A 17598-nucleotide genomic window follows, 5' to 3' on the forward strand; every position below is an offset into this window, starting at 1 on the left:
GGTGGATGTGCTAAATGCCACTAGAGTTGTACACTTTAAAATGGTTAATTTTATGGCATATAAATTTTGTGTCAATTTAAAAAAATTTTAACAAAGAAAAAAAGCCGTACTGTTTCCTACCTAACAGTTGTAAGGGTTCTTTCCTGCTATGCATTGGCTCTCAGCCATCTTTCATTTGTCTGTTCTCTCACCTCAATGACTTCCCCTATCAGAGAAAGTGTCTTCTCCCATTTGTGAACAGTTTCCAGGAAAGGCCCCACAAATCTGCTTCCTGAGATGCTCTGCAAGTTGAAAGTGTTGTCATCGAGGCACTGGATGATTTCATCCACAGATCCCAAGATGTAGCCCCGCTCCTGGGTGCCCTTGTAATACTTGACCACGGTAAATTTCGTATTTTCCCACGTGTCCAGGATCTCCTTCATAGCCTGGCCAGGAACAGAAGAACAGTTCAGGCACATAAGCTGAATAAACCAAACCCCAACCCAACACCAGCTCCCTGAGCCCGCCTATGGTCAAGTCCCCGACCCGGAGTCTGTGTCAGTTTTCCGAATAGGCAGAGATTCTGTCATTGGGGGTGACAATAGGGGAGGAGCCCTAGTCATCGTTTAGCAAGCACTTGCTATGTGCCAGGTAAGCACATGATTTCCTTCCATCCTAAAGCCGCCTGCTGAGGCAGGGAGATTATCACCCACATTTACAGAGGTGGGAGAAAGGGGGCTCGGAGAGCTGAAGCCCAGTTCCCTCAGCTCCTGGGCGCCAGAACCAGGCCCACATTCCGACGCCTGCCTGCAGTCCGCATTTTCAGGAGACCCTGCCCGTGTTTACTCTGCTGTTAAGCAAGAAAACGGAATTACAAAACGATAAGCCTATTTAAGATTACATTTTCAAAAAACACCTGGATGTACATGTGTGTATGTATGTTTGTGGGCACACGTGCATGTGTGCACACGTGTATGTATGTGCATGTATGTATAAACATGTGTGCATGTGGGCATAGGCATGTTAATATGTATATGTATACACACATGTGTATACGTATACACACATGTACACCTGTATATGTGTGTGTGTGATTATATGTGTTTTGTGTGTGTGTATAAGTGTGTGTCCACATGTATATGTGCATTCTTAAGTATTAAAGGGTGCACACTGAAATGTTAATAATTATATTCAGGTGGTAGAATTATGAGTGATTTATTTTCTCAGTTGTCTACCATAAACACCCATTATTTCTTTAATACCTAAATCAAAAATGAAACTATAATTAAAGACAATAAAAAAATTAACCAAGCCTGAATTCTATTTCTAGAATACATAGTTCTTTATCACTCAAACACAACAGGTACCAGAGCAAACCTGTTTTCCCTGTGAATTAAAAAAAAATTTTTTTTCTTTTTTCTCTAGACTGTTTTATAACTAAAAATAGTCCTACCTTCTCAATGGCGATCTCCTTGATAGCTGCTGTTACAATCTCGTTGAGAATGTCTGCATGTTTGTCAAGTTCCATAGCAAACATATTTTCCAAGGTGAACGTGTCGGTCATTTCAAAAAACACGCCTGTTTTTTCCATAAGCTCATTCCAATGCCTGAAAGGGCAGCAACATGAAAATCTTTACACTGACTGAATTTAGAGGTGGATTTAATTATTCCCACCGCAATCACAGGATAATCCCACTATAAATACTTCTTGTGATGGAATTCTGAAATATGAGGACATCATTGGAATTATATCTGCAAAGTTCCCCAAAATCCCACTGGCTGCCAGAATTAAACCCAGGAAACCACATCTAGCAAGACATGCTCTTAAATGGCACGTCTTCATGACCACCTAAGAAAACACACAGCTCTTAATTTTTTGGAAATTGCTTCTGCCATGGTCTTTAGACCAGTGGCCTCAACCTCAATTGGATCATTCGGCCTGTTTGTGGCCCTGGTGTGAATCACACACTCTCACATACTTGATAAACATTTATCGAGCGCTAACTGTGGGCTGGGCAGTGGGCCAGCTGCAGGGGGTGGCCGATGATGAAAGGTCTCTGCCCTTGGGAACTGTACAACCTACTTGGAGAGACTGTCAGTCCATGACAAAACAATTAAATAACTGGAACATATAAATAATTGCTTATAAATGACATGCCTGGAAATTGTTTTGTGCACTACGAAAAGCTGCAGCGTGACGCAGACAGTGAGAGGAGCCTGCGTGGGCAGGAGGTCAGGACAGACCCCCGTGCACGCAGACACGTCAGACAGCACTGCATTTGACCCAATTTGGACTCCTTGTAGGGTCTGCATTTGGCCTGTGGGTTCACCCATTTTCACGGTTCCATTTATATGGAACAAATGTAAGCAGGCAGCTAAACATGGTGCTAGACCCACAGAACACCGGGGACCCAGCATATAAGCAGTAAGTGTCAAATCACTGATTGTTATTGTAAAAATACACAAAAACAAACACACACACAGAAATGGTCAAGAAAAAGAATCTACTGTTTTGCCGCTCTGCATTCTCGGGCCTAGCCCAGGAGCTGGTATGAAGTAGGGGGTGGTACAGCCCTGTGGGGGGTTCGAGGATCCACAGGTGACACAGCTTGAAATACTGAGTCACCCGAGGGAAGTGATTCCCTATCAGTCCCCTTCTACTCCTGATCACATCAAAGAGGAAGTCTCAGTGTGGTGTCGCTGTCAACACCCTTCGCTGTTCTTTACCTGTCACCCAGGGCAGGCCACCAGCTCAGCCACAGCCAAGAGTTTGGATAGCTCAATTTTTTTTTTTTCAATATGTATTTTTATAATGACTTTCTTTTTACGGCAAGAGCTTTTGGTTTTTCATTTACGGTGGTGGTGCAAGTGTCTTTTTAGAATACAATCACTTAAGTGAAAAAGAAGTAAGCTGAGAGAAAAATGTAGAGAGAGTAATGACAGTGTAAGTGATATAACAAAAATGGTGAGAAATAAGTTTGAGAAATACCGGGTTATGGGAAAGTTAAGCTGGAAAATGCTTCCTTCTACCTAGTTTTACAGAATGAGAAAACTGAAGACTGCACAGGTAGCAGTGAATGCCCAGGTGACTCAAGCAGAACAGTGACAAAGACGGGCTTAGGACCCATGTCATCTGGGCCTAAAGGCTGCCTACACTTTGTGTAGAAAGGGAGATTTATGGGTGTAGAGAGGTGTCAAAGACATATTAGCACCGACTAGAGACTGTCTCGTTGATGTGGTCAGAGGGGCTGGAAGGGCACTGAAGCAGGAATGACTTTCTCGCTAAGTAGAATGAAGTCATTTGATGCCATGACGTGACTCTCTGCCCACTGGGAAATATGACAGAGGCACAGAGGAACATGTCAGGGAGAACGCAATACACGAAGTTCCCACTAATTCCTGTCTCTGTGGAGCCACATCCAAATGATGACAAACGAGAGGTGACTCTCCTCCATGCCACCCCCAGACCTGGCTATTATTCCATTAAAAAAACTCACGAGACTTCTCTGCCCAATCCAGCAGCTACAAGTCACATGTGGCTACTAAGCATCCGATACATGGTGAGTCCAAACTGAAATATGCTATAAGCATAAAATACACACCAGACTGCCACGTATTTGTTTAAGAAGAATGTAAAATACCGTGTGGATAACGTTTTATATTGATTACATGTTGACATGATGCTATTTTCTATATATTGGGTTAATTAAAACATACTATTAAAATTAATTTCACCTGTTTTCTTTTACTGTTTCAATACAGCGGCCTGAAATTTATAAATGACGTACGTGGGTTGCATGTTTCTGCTATACAGCACTGATCTAGACCTTTTGTTTTTTAAAAAACTTTGGATAAAGTGACTGTGAGTGACACTTCACACCTGACAGTGTTTGTTTTTTAAAAAAGAAAAAAGAAAAAAAACAGGAGGATCCTTGTGGTTGATCATAGAAAGTTCACACAGAAACACTACTGTGGAAATAGGACTTGCGTATGTCCAGCCCTGCGTTGCTCCTGAGACCTTGTTCTCGGTCATCAGAGCTAAGACCAATTTTAAACTGCAAGCTCCTCCCAACTTTCATGGTGGCTCACAGAGTAGACGAACCTGTCCCGAAGTGCCTCATGCTTCAGGTCAAGAAGTAGAGGAATCGAGTCTTTGAAGGCCTTCATCTTTGCTTCCAAGTAGTAAGCCACTGACAAGCTTCGGACCTGCCGGGGCAGCTTTCTGAGGGCTCGGAGAAAACCTTCGATTCCTTCCTGGAGAAACTGCACGTTCAGGTTGATCCACAGCGTCTGAGACCATTCTTCTTTGGCAAGCTGGAAATTGGCGAGAACATCCCATCAACACGACCTCTTTGGACACATCAGGACAGCCTGACCAGGAGAGCAACCTCTTAACCCTTGGTCAAGCTCACTTCTTTTCAAATATTATCACCCAACTACCCACAGACACCACAAATTGATGGAGCACCCCAGGCTCAGTCCTTTTCCTCTCTTCTATGTAACCCACACCCAGGTGTACCAGGCTCAACAGTGTTCCCCAGAAGTCATGTCTACCTGGAACCTCAGAATGTGACCTTATTTGAAACAAGGTCTTTGCTGATGGAATTAGCTAAGATGAGGTCGTGCTGGAGTAGGGGGGCCCAAATCCAGGGGGCACACCCTGCTCCTGACTCAGCCTTGCTGGAACGCCACCTCCCCGAGCGACCACCTTCCCCCTCAGGGCTCCCGTGCTCTGTGCACCTCATCTCTATTACATTTCCTGGCAGCATGGGGAGCTGTCCGTTGTCCATGGGAGGGCTCACTTTCTGTGTCAACTTGACTGGGCCATGAGCGCCCAGAGTAAACATTACTCTGGGTGTATCCTGAGGGGTTTCTGGGTGAGATTCACGTTTGGATCAGCAGACTGGAGCAGAGCAGATTACCCTCCCCGCTGAGGGTGGGCCTCAGCCGGTGCACTGAAGGCCTGATAGAACAAGGGGCTGAGCAGGACAGAACTCGCATGCGTTCTGGCTGACTTTGAGGGGGGCCATTTGCCTTCTCCCACCTTCGAGCTCACACTCGGATGAGAACACCACCGGCTCTCCTGCATGTCCACCTTGCCAACTACAGATCCTGGGACCTCTCAGCCTCCACACTGCATGGGCCAATTCCTTGTAATCGATCTCTTTGGTTCCTATTGGTTGTTTCTCTGGAAAGCCCAGACTAATACTACCAGTTTCTCCTGGGGGCTCGCAAAGGGCACGGAAAGTGAAAGTAGATGCAACTCGTTTCTACTCTCCAACCAGCATAGCACTGGGCTACAAAAAAACTGAGTGACTAGATGGAGGAATGAATGAATGAATGGCATGAATTTGCATGGGGAATATATACTAAAGAGAGGCATTTAAATGACATATTTGCTACTTATATTTTCCACTTCCAACTAAACACTTCATCCCACGCCTTAACGAAGCCCTGACCTCCAAACAGAGAGTTTTCTTTTTTATCATTGTGCTAAAATACATGTAACATTTACCATCTGAACCATTTTTAAGTGTATAGTTCAGTGATATCAAGTACATTCACATCGCTGTGCCACCATCTCTATCCAGATCCAGAACTTTCTCACCATCCCAAATGGAAGCCCCGTCCCCATTAGCTGTCACTCCCTCTTCTCAAGAGCCAAACTGAGAGTTTCTATGACTCAGGCCCAGGCTCCTCATTACAGAGGCAGTGAGGTCCACTGGGCCTACATGGTTCTTGCACTTCCGTCAGTGAGACTGAGTCTGCTGGGGTGACATACCTTCAGGCCTTTGTACAGCTCGTAAATCAGCTTCAACCCGTTCATTTCCTTCTGCACTTTGAGCAGCTCTGGGTACATCGTAATTGGGAGATCAAAAAGTTTCTCCGCGTTAGCCAGCTCCTGACGGTTCTTCTCATGTCTTATCAGCTCTCTTTCAAAAGTGGCTAAAAGTTCTATTCCTAGTAAGTAAATAGATAAATAAACACCTAATAAGGTATACAAAATTGAAGGAGAAATCACGAACATAGACTATCATTTCATCCGCAGAAGCCATCTGGGAAGACATATTTGGAATTACCAGTACCTATTGCGCCATGATTCTAACTAAAACCAGAGGGCCAGGTATATCTGCCAGCTCCTCCAGTGACAAAAGTCTGTGTCCTTAGTATTCTCCCTCGCAGTGGTCTCAGCCTGGGGTCACATCAGGGTCCCCACAGGAACTTTTAAACATCCTGATGTCCAGACCACCCGCCAGCACAGTGGAATCAGGCTATTTGGACCTGGGCCCCAGTCATCTGTGGTTTTTCAAGACTGCCCAGGTAAATCCAGCATTCAGGCAATAACAAGAACCACCACTCCATCCCATGTTCCCATAAAATTCCTAAGTAAAACTTACTCAAATACCTCAGTAAAACCAACGTGAATATTCTTACCGATATCAAGTTCTTCACCAACAGAACCAGGGCCTTCATGATAAAAACGGTTTGCAAAGTCCTCTATGTGCTGCCTGTAGTTTAGTATTTCACTTCGAGTAATCTGAGAAAAGCAGGGGTGCATTAATTTGACCCAATGGAGATTTTTCAGTATCTTTAGTCAGAAAGTAAAAACTGAAAACGTACCTCTGTGAAAGTTCTCTTTATACCCCCAAGCATGTGTTCCATATGCACGGCCTCATTAAACAGACTGGACCACATGCTCTCAATCCTGTCAACCAGTTCTCTCTCTGCATCGGGAGGCTGACAAAACACAGAACTAACAATAAAGGGTCAGCAATTCAGAACTGAAATTTCTGGTCAAAACTACTTCCCAGGAACTTTTGTTTATGGTAACAGCAGGCTAAGTAATTTGAACCAGCAAAAAATCTGGTTGAACTATAATAAAAATCATATTATATATAAAAATTTTATTTCCATAATTAAAATAAAAGATAAAATCATTTTTAAAAATAAACAATTAACATATAGCTGGCTGGCTGGCTAGACAACTGAGAGATAAGCCCTTCATAAACTGAAACCCAGCTTCAAATCAACTTAATCTCTGCTTAAAATACGGTTATGCTGGCTCGCTAATTCATCCAGCTGTGCTCTCTGTTGGAAGCAAAAACAAATCTCCTCTGAAAATATAACACCATCCAGAACCTCCAATTCTCTCTACAATGTGTCATACACGTATAGAACAATGTCCAGAAGGTGATCAGAAAGAACAGGCATGTAAGGATACAAAATGACTTGAATAAAACCAAGAGATACAGGAACAGTATAAGCAGACCTTAGCAGAGTTTTAAGGCACAAAGTTTAAAATCATTTTACTTAATAAAGGAAATAAAAGACAAAATTGAGAATTTTGATTTAATTATTAAAAAGAAAATTTTGCATACTGTGCATTTTTCTGATGGGAGGAGCTCTAGCTTTCAGCCCAGGGCTACTGCTCAGGGAAGGTATTCAAAGCAGTCAAGTGATGTAAATACTGAAATACAAATTTTATGCAAATACAGACTTATAAATAACAGTTATTTGTCTCTCCCCTCTACTTTTGTTTTTCCAGTTGATTCTTTGTGTGTGTGTGTGTGATACACACAGTATGCAAAATTTTGCATACAATTTTAGGGAGATCCCAGATACCCTCAGACTCAGACATGAATTTCTAAAGGTCCTTAAAACTCACATTTAACAACCCTAAATAAAGACAATTGAATTATTATCTTCTACCAGTTTCTGTTATCTTCTCTCTCCCTCTCTAATCTCTCTTTCTCGCTCTCTCCCCTCTTTGTCATCATTTTTGCAACAGTCCTTTACTTATTAAAAGAAATCAACATCAAAAAAAAAAAAAAGCCCGGAAGAGGGAGAACTGTAATGGTGAGCAGTTATAGACCAGTCTACAAATAATACTATTCGAGCCACACAAGATCAAAAAATAATCTCTAAGTCTTCATTATTCTAAATAACTGTGGGGCTGCTTCACATTTAAATTGTATTACTTGAAGTCATAAATCTATGGCAGTACACCTGAGAAGCAGTCCTGCAAAGGGTCTTAGTTTTCACCCGGGCCCTACAATGCCGAGAACCCAGCTCACTTACGGAGAGGTTGTACATGGTCATGGTGCGGTACCTCTCCTGGACGTCCCTGTATCTCAGCTCCATGACTAAAGATTTGTTTTTAATTTCTGCAATTGTTGCGAGGACAAACTTGAGATCCTCAAGCGTACTGGGGCTCTTCTTGAGGCTTTTTGTCAGGCTCTGTACAAGAGAGTTTGAAGGACAGTAAATAAACGTAGGAAAAAAACAGTACCAAAAGGAGATCTGACTTGCACGTGATATAGTTTGAATTAAACCCAGGGAGCTGCTACCTCGATCTCTTCCTGAAGATTATAAAGCTCCTCCTTTGCTGACTCATTGAGAAGTTTTCCAAGCGAAACCACCCAGGACTTGGCGTTCTCCTGCACCGTGTTTGCCAGAGGCCCGAGCTGAAGCCGGACGCAGTGCTCGTCCTTAACTAAAGGATGCCGCAGAACTTCATAGGCAATCTTGGAATAGAACTGCAACTTTTCATCATACGCTACGCAAGGAGGTCGCTTGGCAGCAAATTTCTCCATCACAATGGCTTTGTCCAGTTTCCAAAGAGGTCGGTACCGCTTCCATTTTTGTAGGTACTTCATAAGGTTGACCAGAATCCTGTGGATGTTTTGGGGGATCATAACAGCTTGTTCAATTATCTGAGGGTTCAGGGCAATGTCGTTGTAAAAGCTTATTGTAACCACTTCTTCCTCTTCCCCTTTCTGAGGAGGGCATTCAATGCAGCTGCAGTTCATCCATCGAACAAAATGCTAGCACAAAATAGGAATCAGGGAAAACACAGTAGTTTAGGATCGATTTGGCTTCCTACGTATCTATTATTATTCAGTCGTAAGTCTTACTAGTGATGCAAATCACTTTACTATTAATAAATTGTGCTCGACTGCAAAAGTGACCACAATTCTTTGTTCCTCCCATCAAGAGATGAGTCTGTTTTCCATCCTGGGATAGCCTGTGACTTGACTTGACCAACAGAAGGAGCACAAGTGGTGTCAGGCATGTTCTGAGCCAAGGGCTCCCAGAGCTGGAAGTTGTGGCAGCCACCAGCTGAGTGAGATTGAGCCAGCCGACTAGATGAAGACAGGCCATGCCCAGGAGGACCAGGTGCCCAGCCAACAGCCAGCCAATCATCAGACATGTGAGTGAGCACAGCTGAGACACAAGGACTGCTTGACAGAACTCAGCCTGGAGAATCGTGCGCTAAATAGTTATCATGTTAAGCCACTGAGATTTGGAGTGGCTTGAGATGCAGAAAAAAACAAAAAACAAAACAAAAATAACTAACTTTGTAAATAACAATGGCCATCCACATGAGTCATGAAATATGAATCCTGAAGCTCAAAGAGATGGTGCATTGAGCCATATTAAGTTACCAAGTCATAAGTGTTTATTTTTGTTAATGACGTACATTTCCACCATTTTCCAAGAGGATAGGGGAAAAGTTCTTTTTATTTGAAAGAAAGCATCCATGAAGGTAAAATAAAACAGGCTTCACCCAAAGCCTCAGATCCATCTATTGGTCGCGGGAAATGAAACAGGTGTGAAATGGTGTGATTAATACCCATAATGATGCATAGCATTTCCTATTCACCTCTCGGAAATTGTTCTGCATCCCTGTTTAAAGACCCAGTGATGTAGCACCTTTCAGTTATAAGAATTTATGTGACAGAGGCTTCATAAATAACTGCATTAGTACAGATTATAAAGCATGTGCAGTTCATTCATTAATTTCCAAGTACAGCGAAATGAAATTCTCTATTTGTAATATCTACACGTAGTTTTATGCTAACAACGACAACAACAACAACAAAAGTCTGAAACATATTTGACTTTCAGAACAAACCACAGGCATTTCATTTCAGAAAATGCCTGTGTCCTGAGAGGGTGTGACATCCCTTTATCCACAGTGATGGCCCTGCTTTCGCATTGTTGGTAACACACAAACTCTGGGTCACGTGCTGAGAGACTGACTGGAAGCCAACTATGTGCTGGATGCTGTTGAAGGTGCTGGGGATTCAAAAGGATCAGACACACAGGTCCACATCCTCATGGAACTTGCATTCTAGTGGCATGAGGTAGTCAACAGCTAAATGGACAAGTACATAAATCAAAAATGATCCGAAAGTGACCCATGCTGGGAAGGAGACAGAATAGTGATGTGATAGAGAAGCACAAGAACAAGCGGTGAGTAAAGGTCGGGGACAGAAGGTCCCAGGCAGAGGAACGCTTAGTGCAACCACTTCGAGGAGGAACGAGTGTTACCTGCTGGAGGTACGCCAGGCTGGAGCACAGTGGAGCAGAGCAGACGGAGGAACTAAGACAGGAAGTTGGCAGGTGCTAGATAATGACCACAGTAAGGAGTCTGGAGTAGGTTCCAAGCACAGTGTGAAGTCACTGGTGGCTTTTATATTAGGGATGACGTAAGATGATTAAGATATTACAAAGATCATTCTGACCACCTGTGGTGGAGAATGGACTATAGAAACATTACTGCAACAGTCCAGGTGAGGGATGATGGCAGCTTGGGACAGACTGGTAACGTGGAAAAGGAGAGCAGAGGACAGATGGGAGGTGTGTTTGGGAAGCGAGTCAACCACAATTACTGATGGGCTGGGTATGAGTGGATGACAGAAACAGGAATCAGGCGGGCGCCTAGGTTTTTGGCTCAAGCAGTTGGGTTGAGTTGGTGCCATTTCCTGAAGAAGGGAAAACCAGGGCAGGATCTGGGACACGCCATATCTAAGGTCCAAGGAGAGACATCAAATAGGCAACTGACGAGAAGAGTGTGACAGGCAAGTAGGGAGGTCTGGGCTGACATCATCTCCACAGAGGTGGAATTAAAGCCATTGGACTGGCCATGACTGCAGAGAAAAGAGAGAAGGGGCACCAGGGTCAAGCCATAGGACACCCCAAAATTCAGAGACCTACAGAGGACAAGCCAGGAAGAGACTAAAACAGTCTGGACAAAGAACAGAGTGGAACCTGTGGTCCCAATCTCCTCGGCTACTTGCTGTCAGCAGCTGGCAGGCTTAATCATCTGGGACAAGAAGCCATCTGCGAAACACTGCAAACATTCCTGCCCTTACCTTGGTGATCTCCACGCAATTTCGGACACATTGGACGCACATTTTGTCGATCTCATTTGCATTGGGATGAAGGATGATCTCGGGTGCAGTCAAAATGGTTTCCGTTTGGAACAAAGGGACATTCCCAAGAATTAAAGAGTTAAAAGACTGCAAATTCCTAAGAGGGGTTAATAAAAAGACTCAGTACTCACTAGAATGAAATACATCCAACAACTGATGAAAATGACTAGTTACAAAGCCATATGTAAAAAGCTTACATTCTAGGGTTGTAATGGACAGTTTAGGATGACTTTCATTATATATCCTTTTTTTGGCCTACATTTTTACGAAGAGCTTGTTTCTACTTTGGGGAAGTTAATATCTATTAGTCGGAAGACACTTTAATAATGATGACTTCCAAAAGCGGTTCGACCCTGACTCAAGAAAAACGCTCTTCATGCTGGCTTTTGTCTTCCCCCAGAGAGCCCCTCCCATGAGCTCGCTCTGTATCTTCAGAACTCAGCTAAAATGTGGCCTCTTCATGGCCTTTCTTGGCCGTCCAATTACAAAAGCCCCTCCATCCTCTCCTGGGAACATTATTCTGCTTTCTTTCACAGAAATCATCTTGGTTATGTCTGCTTGCTGTGTCTTGCCTCTCTCCCCTGTGAGGGTGAATTTCATAGGCTGGTTTCCTAGAATGATCCTAAACCCATGTAATGAAGTCCAGGCACTCAGCTCCCGACCGTGTGTGAGGCTGACCCACATGACAGGTGTCCCACACACACAGGTGATGTCCATTCTAGCCAGGGGGTTACTGGAGACCATCAGGAAGAGTGACAGGGTCATGTGTCCTTCAGATCAGCCTCTCTCAATATGGGCACGAGTCATCTGAGCTCTGGGGATCTACTGAGTGACAGCAATTCTCTGTCGCCAGGTGAACACAGACAGGAGTCTTTCAGACAGCTGCGGTGGGGAGAGGGATGGCTTCCTCTCCTGAAGGTGAGGGGCCTAACAAGAACATGAACAAAAGGGACCATCATCCCTCCATCCTGGGAGCGCCCCGAAGCCAGAAAGAAGACTCGCTCGCCCATTGATTTTTACTCTGCACTTTGCGATCCCCCTTGGCTACGTATATATGTTAACCATTTCAATCCGTGCACAGAGTCTTTAACACTGGCAACGAGACTAACTTACTTCACTATGAGCTTGGTCAGGACTTCATAAATCCTGTTTTCCCAGTACTCGTAGTAGGAGGCCAACTTGGGGGCCTTGCCTGTGTTGGTTTGGATGACCAGGCCCTCGACTTTGGTCAGCAGGGGCCCAACGGCAAGATACCACCTGAGCATGTAGTCCACATCTTTGGCCCTTTCCCGGTCAATGTGCTCAAAGAACTCCTTCACACCTGTAGAGGAAGACACCTGTCACAGCTCCTCACGAACACACAGAGGGACATCCCGCAAGTAGCAACCCAGCCATTACTGTGTGTCATGGAAATACAAAAACAGCCTCTAACCTTGACCCAAAGCAGAAAACAAGATGTACCCGAAGCCAAAAATAAGCAAGAGCAGGCAAATGACCGTTACACATGCTAAAGTATATCACATACAAAAGGTGGCTTTTGGCTCTTCGGCAGCCTTGATTTTCTTGAATTGTTTGTTGACTGGTCCCAAATTCCTTTTTGACTAGTCTAAGACCACTTAAAAGATCTGGTTTGAACAAGTGAATGTGAGCCCATAAGAATTACCCATGATCCTTTCAGGTAAATGAGTGGGATAATTCGGAATGGTTTTATTCCATGGAATAAATACAGTATGTGTCTGTGTGTGTGTGTGTGTGTGCACAATCATGACCAAGAGGTTTTCTCATTCCTTCCATAATCAAAGAAAACAAGAAGTCAGATGTACCTGGCAGTTCTTCTTCATTTTTAGGTGCTGGATATTTAAAGAGATTTATGGACTCTATTAACGTAAGCCTGGAAGCAATGTCGTCTGCATTCTTATGAATCTGGTGGACAAGGGACTCGAATTTCCCAATGCCCTGCTTGCACCGAGCTATGTAGTCAGCAATACCTTTGATGAAAAAGAGGAAGAAAAAAAGAAGGCTGTCTAGCCTTGGCCTTTCTTTCCACATCCCTCCCCACAACATGTGTAATGTTAACGCTGGCACCCCTCCCCTGGGCCTCTGACATCCACGTGGCACCCTTGGGACTAGGACAAGGAGCCCTGAGCTCAGAATCAACCAAATGCTACATTTCTTTGTCCAGATTTTAGCATAATTGTATCTAAACCACTGTGGGGAGAAAGGGAAGGCACAACCCTCTTGTCTTCTCATTGCCACGGCAACCTGAACCCTCCACCCTACCCTACCCTACCTATAATCTCCTCTGACCTGTTGCTTAGAAAGATAAAGTACGTGAACAGCAAACCCAGGTGAAGCACGTGTGATCAGCCGGGCGCTGGCCTAAGCACGTAATAGTTATTACATCATCAATTCCTTCCAGCAACCCTGTGAATTGGGCACTAAGATGATGCCCATTTTACAGCTGAGGTCACTGAGCCTCCAGGAGGCTGAATCATGTGGGCAGAGCAGACTTTTCACCCAAGGGGCGAGCTCTGGGGCCAAAGTCCAAACACACATGTTCTCCATACAAAGGAAAAGGGAAGAAGAGAAGGAAAAAAAAACGACAAAGAAAGGAGAGAAGATTTGGATCAAGAGAGGAGAGAGAGGAAGAACAACAGAAGGACCGAGTGCCTTGTTCGTTTAGAGTAAAGGGACGTCCAGTTCCAGGAGGATGGAGTGGACGCACGTTTTCCTCATTCCCCCTGCTAAATAAAAACCCTGCACAGTATCTACAAAACAACTGAAAGGCTGAAAGGTGGAGGGAGAGAAGGCGAACCAGCTAGGGACCCTCGGGACCCGAGTAATGACAGTCATTCTTTTTCCTTATATATCCTGAACCTAGAGCTGAAGAAGCTGGTGACTCACAAATGCCAATAGGTACAGACACACATACCAAAAATAAAAGCCCTAAGACAAGCCTGTTCTCTAGCCCAAGGACCTGGAAAGGGACATCCTAGCAAGACAGACAACATTAGACACTCACTGCTCTACTCCAGCCAAACAGCACAGACTAAGCTGTGACCTTACCCTAACCCATTCCTGTAAGGGCCAGATGGGGGCCTAGACTTCCACCCTCGTGAGGCATCCCCATGCCCCTGTCGCCTCACGCCTGCCATGGTGGTATCAGAGGCGGCCATGGAGGTAGATGGGGCTTTTAGCTCCATAGTTCAGTAATGAGCACTGAGAGAAATCTCCAGAGAATTATGCTGACAAAAGCCAAGCCCAAAAGGTCATATGATATGTAACACCCTTGAAATGACAAAATTCTAGAAATGGAGAACAGACTAGAGGTTGCCAGGGGTTAAGGAAAGGATGAGGTGGGAGGGAAGTGGGTGTCACTTTGAGAGATGACATGAGGAGCCGTCATGGGGGGAATATGACCATATCGAAGTCAATGTCTGGGCTATGATTTATGAGAAGTTAGCATCGAGCAAACTGGGTTAAGGGCACGAGAATCTCCCCGTGTGAATTCTTACACCTGCGTGTGAATCTATAATTATTTCAAAATTAAAATTTTAATGTTACGGAAAAGAAAAGCAAAGCTCACTATATTTTGGGAGGAGACAGCGTTGGGTCAGCAGTGTCAAAATGGCATCCCATCCTACCTGCATTCCCAACCAAAGCCTGGAGATTAATTCTACGTTCCACAAAGTGTACTTCAGTAATGCTCAAGACTTAACTTGTTAACCACACCTACGTGCATACAGAAATTCTAATTCCACTAAAACAGTCTTAAAGAATTATTTTCACATCTCAAGTTCTAAAAGGCAACAGACAGGGGCGGCAGGTTAGCTCAGTTGGTTAGAGCGTGGTGCTGGTGGCACCAAGGTTGCCGGTTCGATCCCCACATGGGCCACTGTGAGCTGCGCCCTCCTTTAAAAAAAAAAAGGCAATAGACAGATGACATGTGTTACCTAGTGAGTTCCAGTTTAACCTCTTATATCCAGATCTAAACACGCGTATTAACTCCTGAGAATGGTCTTCGAGGAGAAGAGATTCCGCCTCATTTAACGTGCCTATGAGCAAGTGATAATAATCCAGCATCCGCTGTATTCCCTCTGTGTACCTGCGTGTTCCAGAAAAGGCAGTAACATGAGCGAGATACGATGGGGCTCATAAAAAGCTTAATAACCTCACAGATAGTTTACGAAAGACCATGAACCAGCCTGAAATTTTGATCAAGAGGTTTACAGAAATGTAAAACAATGCCTCTTTTCACACTAATTTTGTTTTTTGGAAAACATTGGTTACTTCCCATTAAAAATGTTACTTATGTTAACATGGAACAGCCTCATTATTGATATTTGTAGATGAATAAAAACACATTTTAAACATTTCTTAGTTTTAACTTCAAATGTGGTAAACATTGGTAGTTATAAATTCCACAAAAATGAAAGCTTTGGGGCGCAGGAGGCTGGGTTCTCAATAATTTTCAAGAGTGTAAAGAGATCCCAGCACCAAAAAGTTTACTGCTGATGTAAGAGAAGCTTTTTACCTCAGAAATTTGTCCTCCTGGAGAGCAACATTCCTTGCTAATTCGGGAACAGGAAATCCCAGCTGTTCCATGTACTTTGTTTCGTTAATAATCTCCCTGAGAGCAGACGAAAAATTGATCGCAAAGATAGAGCCCTTGTCGGAGATGGCAGCGACTTCAGTGTTAGCAGAAACCTGTGGGAGGGATGTGTTATCGGCATGGGAAGGGTGGCCCCAAAAGCCATCAGATCCATGCCACCCAGGGTAGGCGTGAATTTGAAAAAGATCCGTGTAGGGCCCCGATGCCGGCAGACTGGGGAGATGGCGGGAACTAGCTGGAATACATATTTTGTTCGGTGGACAGAGTTTTTTCAAGAATTCCATTTAGCCACCCACCTTTGAAAACTGGGTAACTGCAGGTCAAAATCCACAACTCTAGCTCCCCTTGAAAACTGGGAAAAGCTGACGATGCACTGCAAGAGCAGGCGGGAGCTGGGGAGCAGCGGCCCCTTCTGATAGGACCAGAGCAGTCCGGTTTCCAATAGGCCCCGCCCAGCACCTGTCACTCATTTTGGTCCCTACTTCGGAATTTCTGAGACCAAAGATCTAAAACTGCCAGGCCCAGGTCTTTCGTCCCTCACAGCTAGAATTTATTTACTAAGTACTTGCTATGTGCCAGGCCCAGTGCGAAAGATAAGGATGAATCATGTGAAATGGCCTTTTTCTGCAGGTTAAAAACAGTCAATGGCCAGATGTTTCCTATACAGTTGAACTAATACTTCGCGTGTTCGTGTCATCTGATACAACTCATTTTTACAAATGAGGAAACTGAGGCTCAGAGTTAAGCCACTTGCCCAAGGATTCAGTAGGGCTGTCTGATTATGGTGTGTTTACTGACCGTGACATTTTGCCATCCCCATCTCTTCCTGTCAACCTTTCCCTTCTTTGCTTTTGATTTTGGAAATGCCTATCAACGTGAGTGTCAACAAATCAAACCTCAAGATGCCATCATCTCACATGGCCGCCATAACCTGGGACAAGGATCTAGAAATCCGCACCTTAGTAAGCAGACTCTTCTTCATAAGACTCGGCAGGATCTGTTGTGTTGTCTCTTTCCACTGCTGGTACTTGCTGTCTTCATAGTCTTTCATCATCCTGCCCACTTCCAAATATTTTTGTTTTACCTATCAAGGGATTTAAGAAAGTGTCATTTTGTCCTTGGAAATAGCATTTCTCTCTCTCTTTAAAAAAAAAAAAATTACCTGTTAACACATTTTGCAAAAGGAAGCAAACAGGCTTTCAAACAGAAATTGTGGTACATATATGCAATGGAGTATTACTCTGCCATAAAAAAAGAATGAAATCTTACTATTTGCAACAACATGGATGGACCTAGGGACTATTACACTAAGTGAAATAAGTCTGACTGAGAAAGACAAATACTGTATTATCTCACTTATATATGGAATCTAAAGAATAGAATAAATGAACAAACAAAACAGAAATAGAGTCATAGATACAGAGAAAAAACTGACGGTTGCTAGATGGAATGGGGGGGTTGGGGGATGGCTGAAAAGGTGAAGCAATTAGAAAGTACAAATTGGTAGTCATACAGTAGTCACGGGGATGTGAAACACAATATGGGGAATAGAATCAATAATGTTGTAAAGACTACATAGGGTGTGTAATGGGCACTGGACTTATTGGGGGGAATCACTTCATAGTTTATATAAATGCCTAACCACTGTGCTGTACACCTAAAACTAATATAATATTTAATGTCATATATTTACGTATGTATATATGTAGATATAGATATATAGTCACGGGATGCAAAGGGAATACAGTCAGTGGGATTGTAATAGCTATGTATGGTACCGGAGGAGGG

At 43.8% G+C, this 17598-nt stretch overlaps 1 protein-coding gene across 1 annotated transcript in view; it reads right to left on the reverse strand.

The window, feature by feature from the left end:
- The window catches only part of DNAH10 (dynein axonemal heavy chain 10), a 114919-nt gene that overhangs the window by 69629 nt on the left and 27692 nt on the right, over positions 1-17598 (reverse strand). The window contains exons 14-27 of the mRNA XM_033098368.1: positions 16769-16894; positions 15733-15905; positions 15152-15303; positions 13022-13186; positions 12312-12519; positions 11139-11295; positions 8328-8804; positions 8059-8217; positions 6601-6717; positions 6415-6517; positions 5762-5940; positions 4082-4293; positions 1433-1586; positions 192-425 (exon numbers count right to left, since the gene is read on the reverse strand). Of these exons, the coding sequence (XP_032954259.1) occupies positions 192-425; positions 1433-1586; positions 4082-4293; positions 5762-5940; positions 6415-6517; positions 6601-6717; positions 8059-8217; positions 8328-8804; positions 11139-11295; positions 12312-12519; positions 13022-13186; positions 15152-15303; positions 15733-15905; positions 16769-16894 (2616 nt within the window). The remainder of the gene's footprint in view (positions 1-191; positions 426-1432; positions 1587-4081; positions 4294-5761; positions 5941-6414; positions 6518-6600; positions 6718-8058; positions 8218-8327; positions 8805-11138; positions 11296-12311; positions 12520-13021; positions 13187-15151; positions 15304-15732; positions 15906-16768; positions 16895-17598) is intronic.

Source organism: Rhinolophus ferrumequinum, chromosome 25, assembly GCF_004115265.2.
Source record: "Rhinolophus ferrumequinum isolate MPI-CBG mRhiFer1 chromosome 25, mRhiFer1_v1.p, whole genome shotgun sequence".
NCBI classification, from domain to species: domain Eukaryota; kingdom Metazoa; phylum Chordata; class Mammalia; order Chiroptera; family Rhinolophidae; genus Rhinolophus; species Rhinolophus ferrumequinum.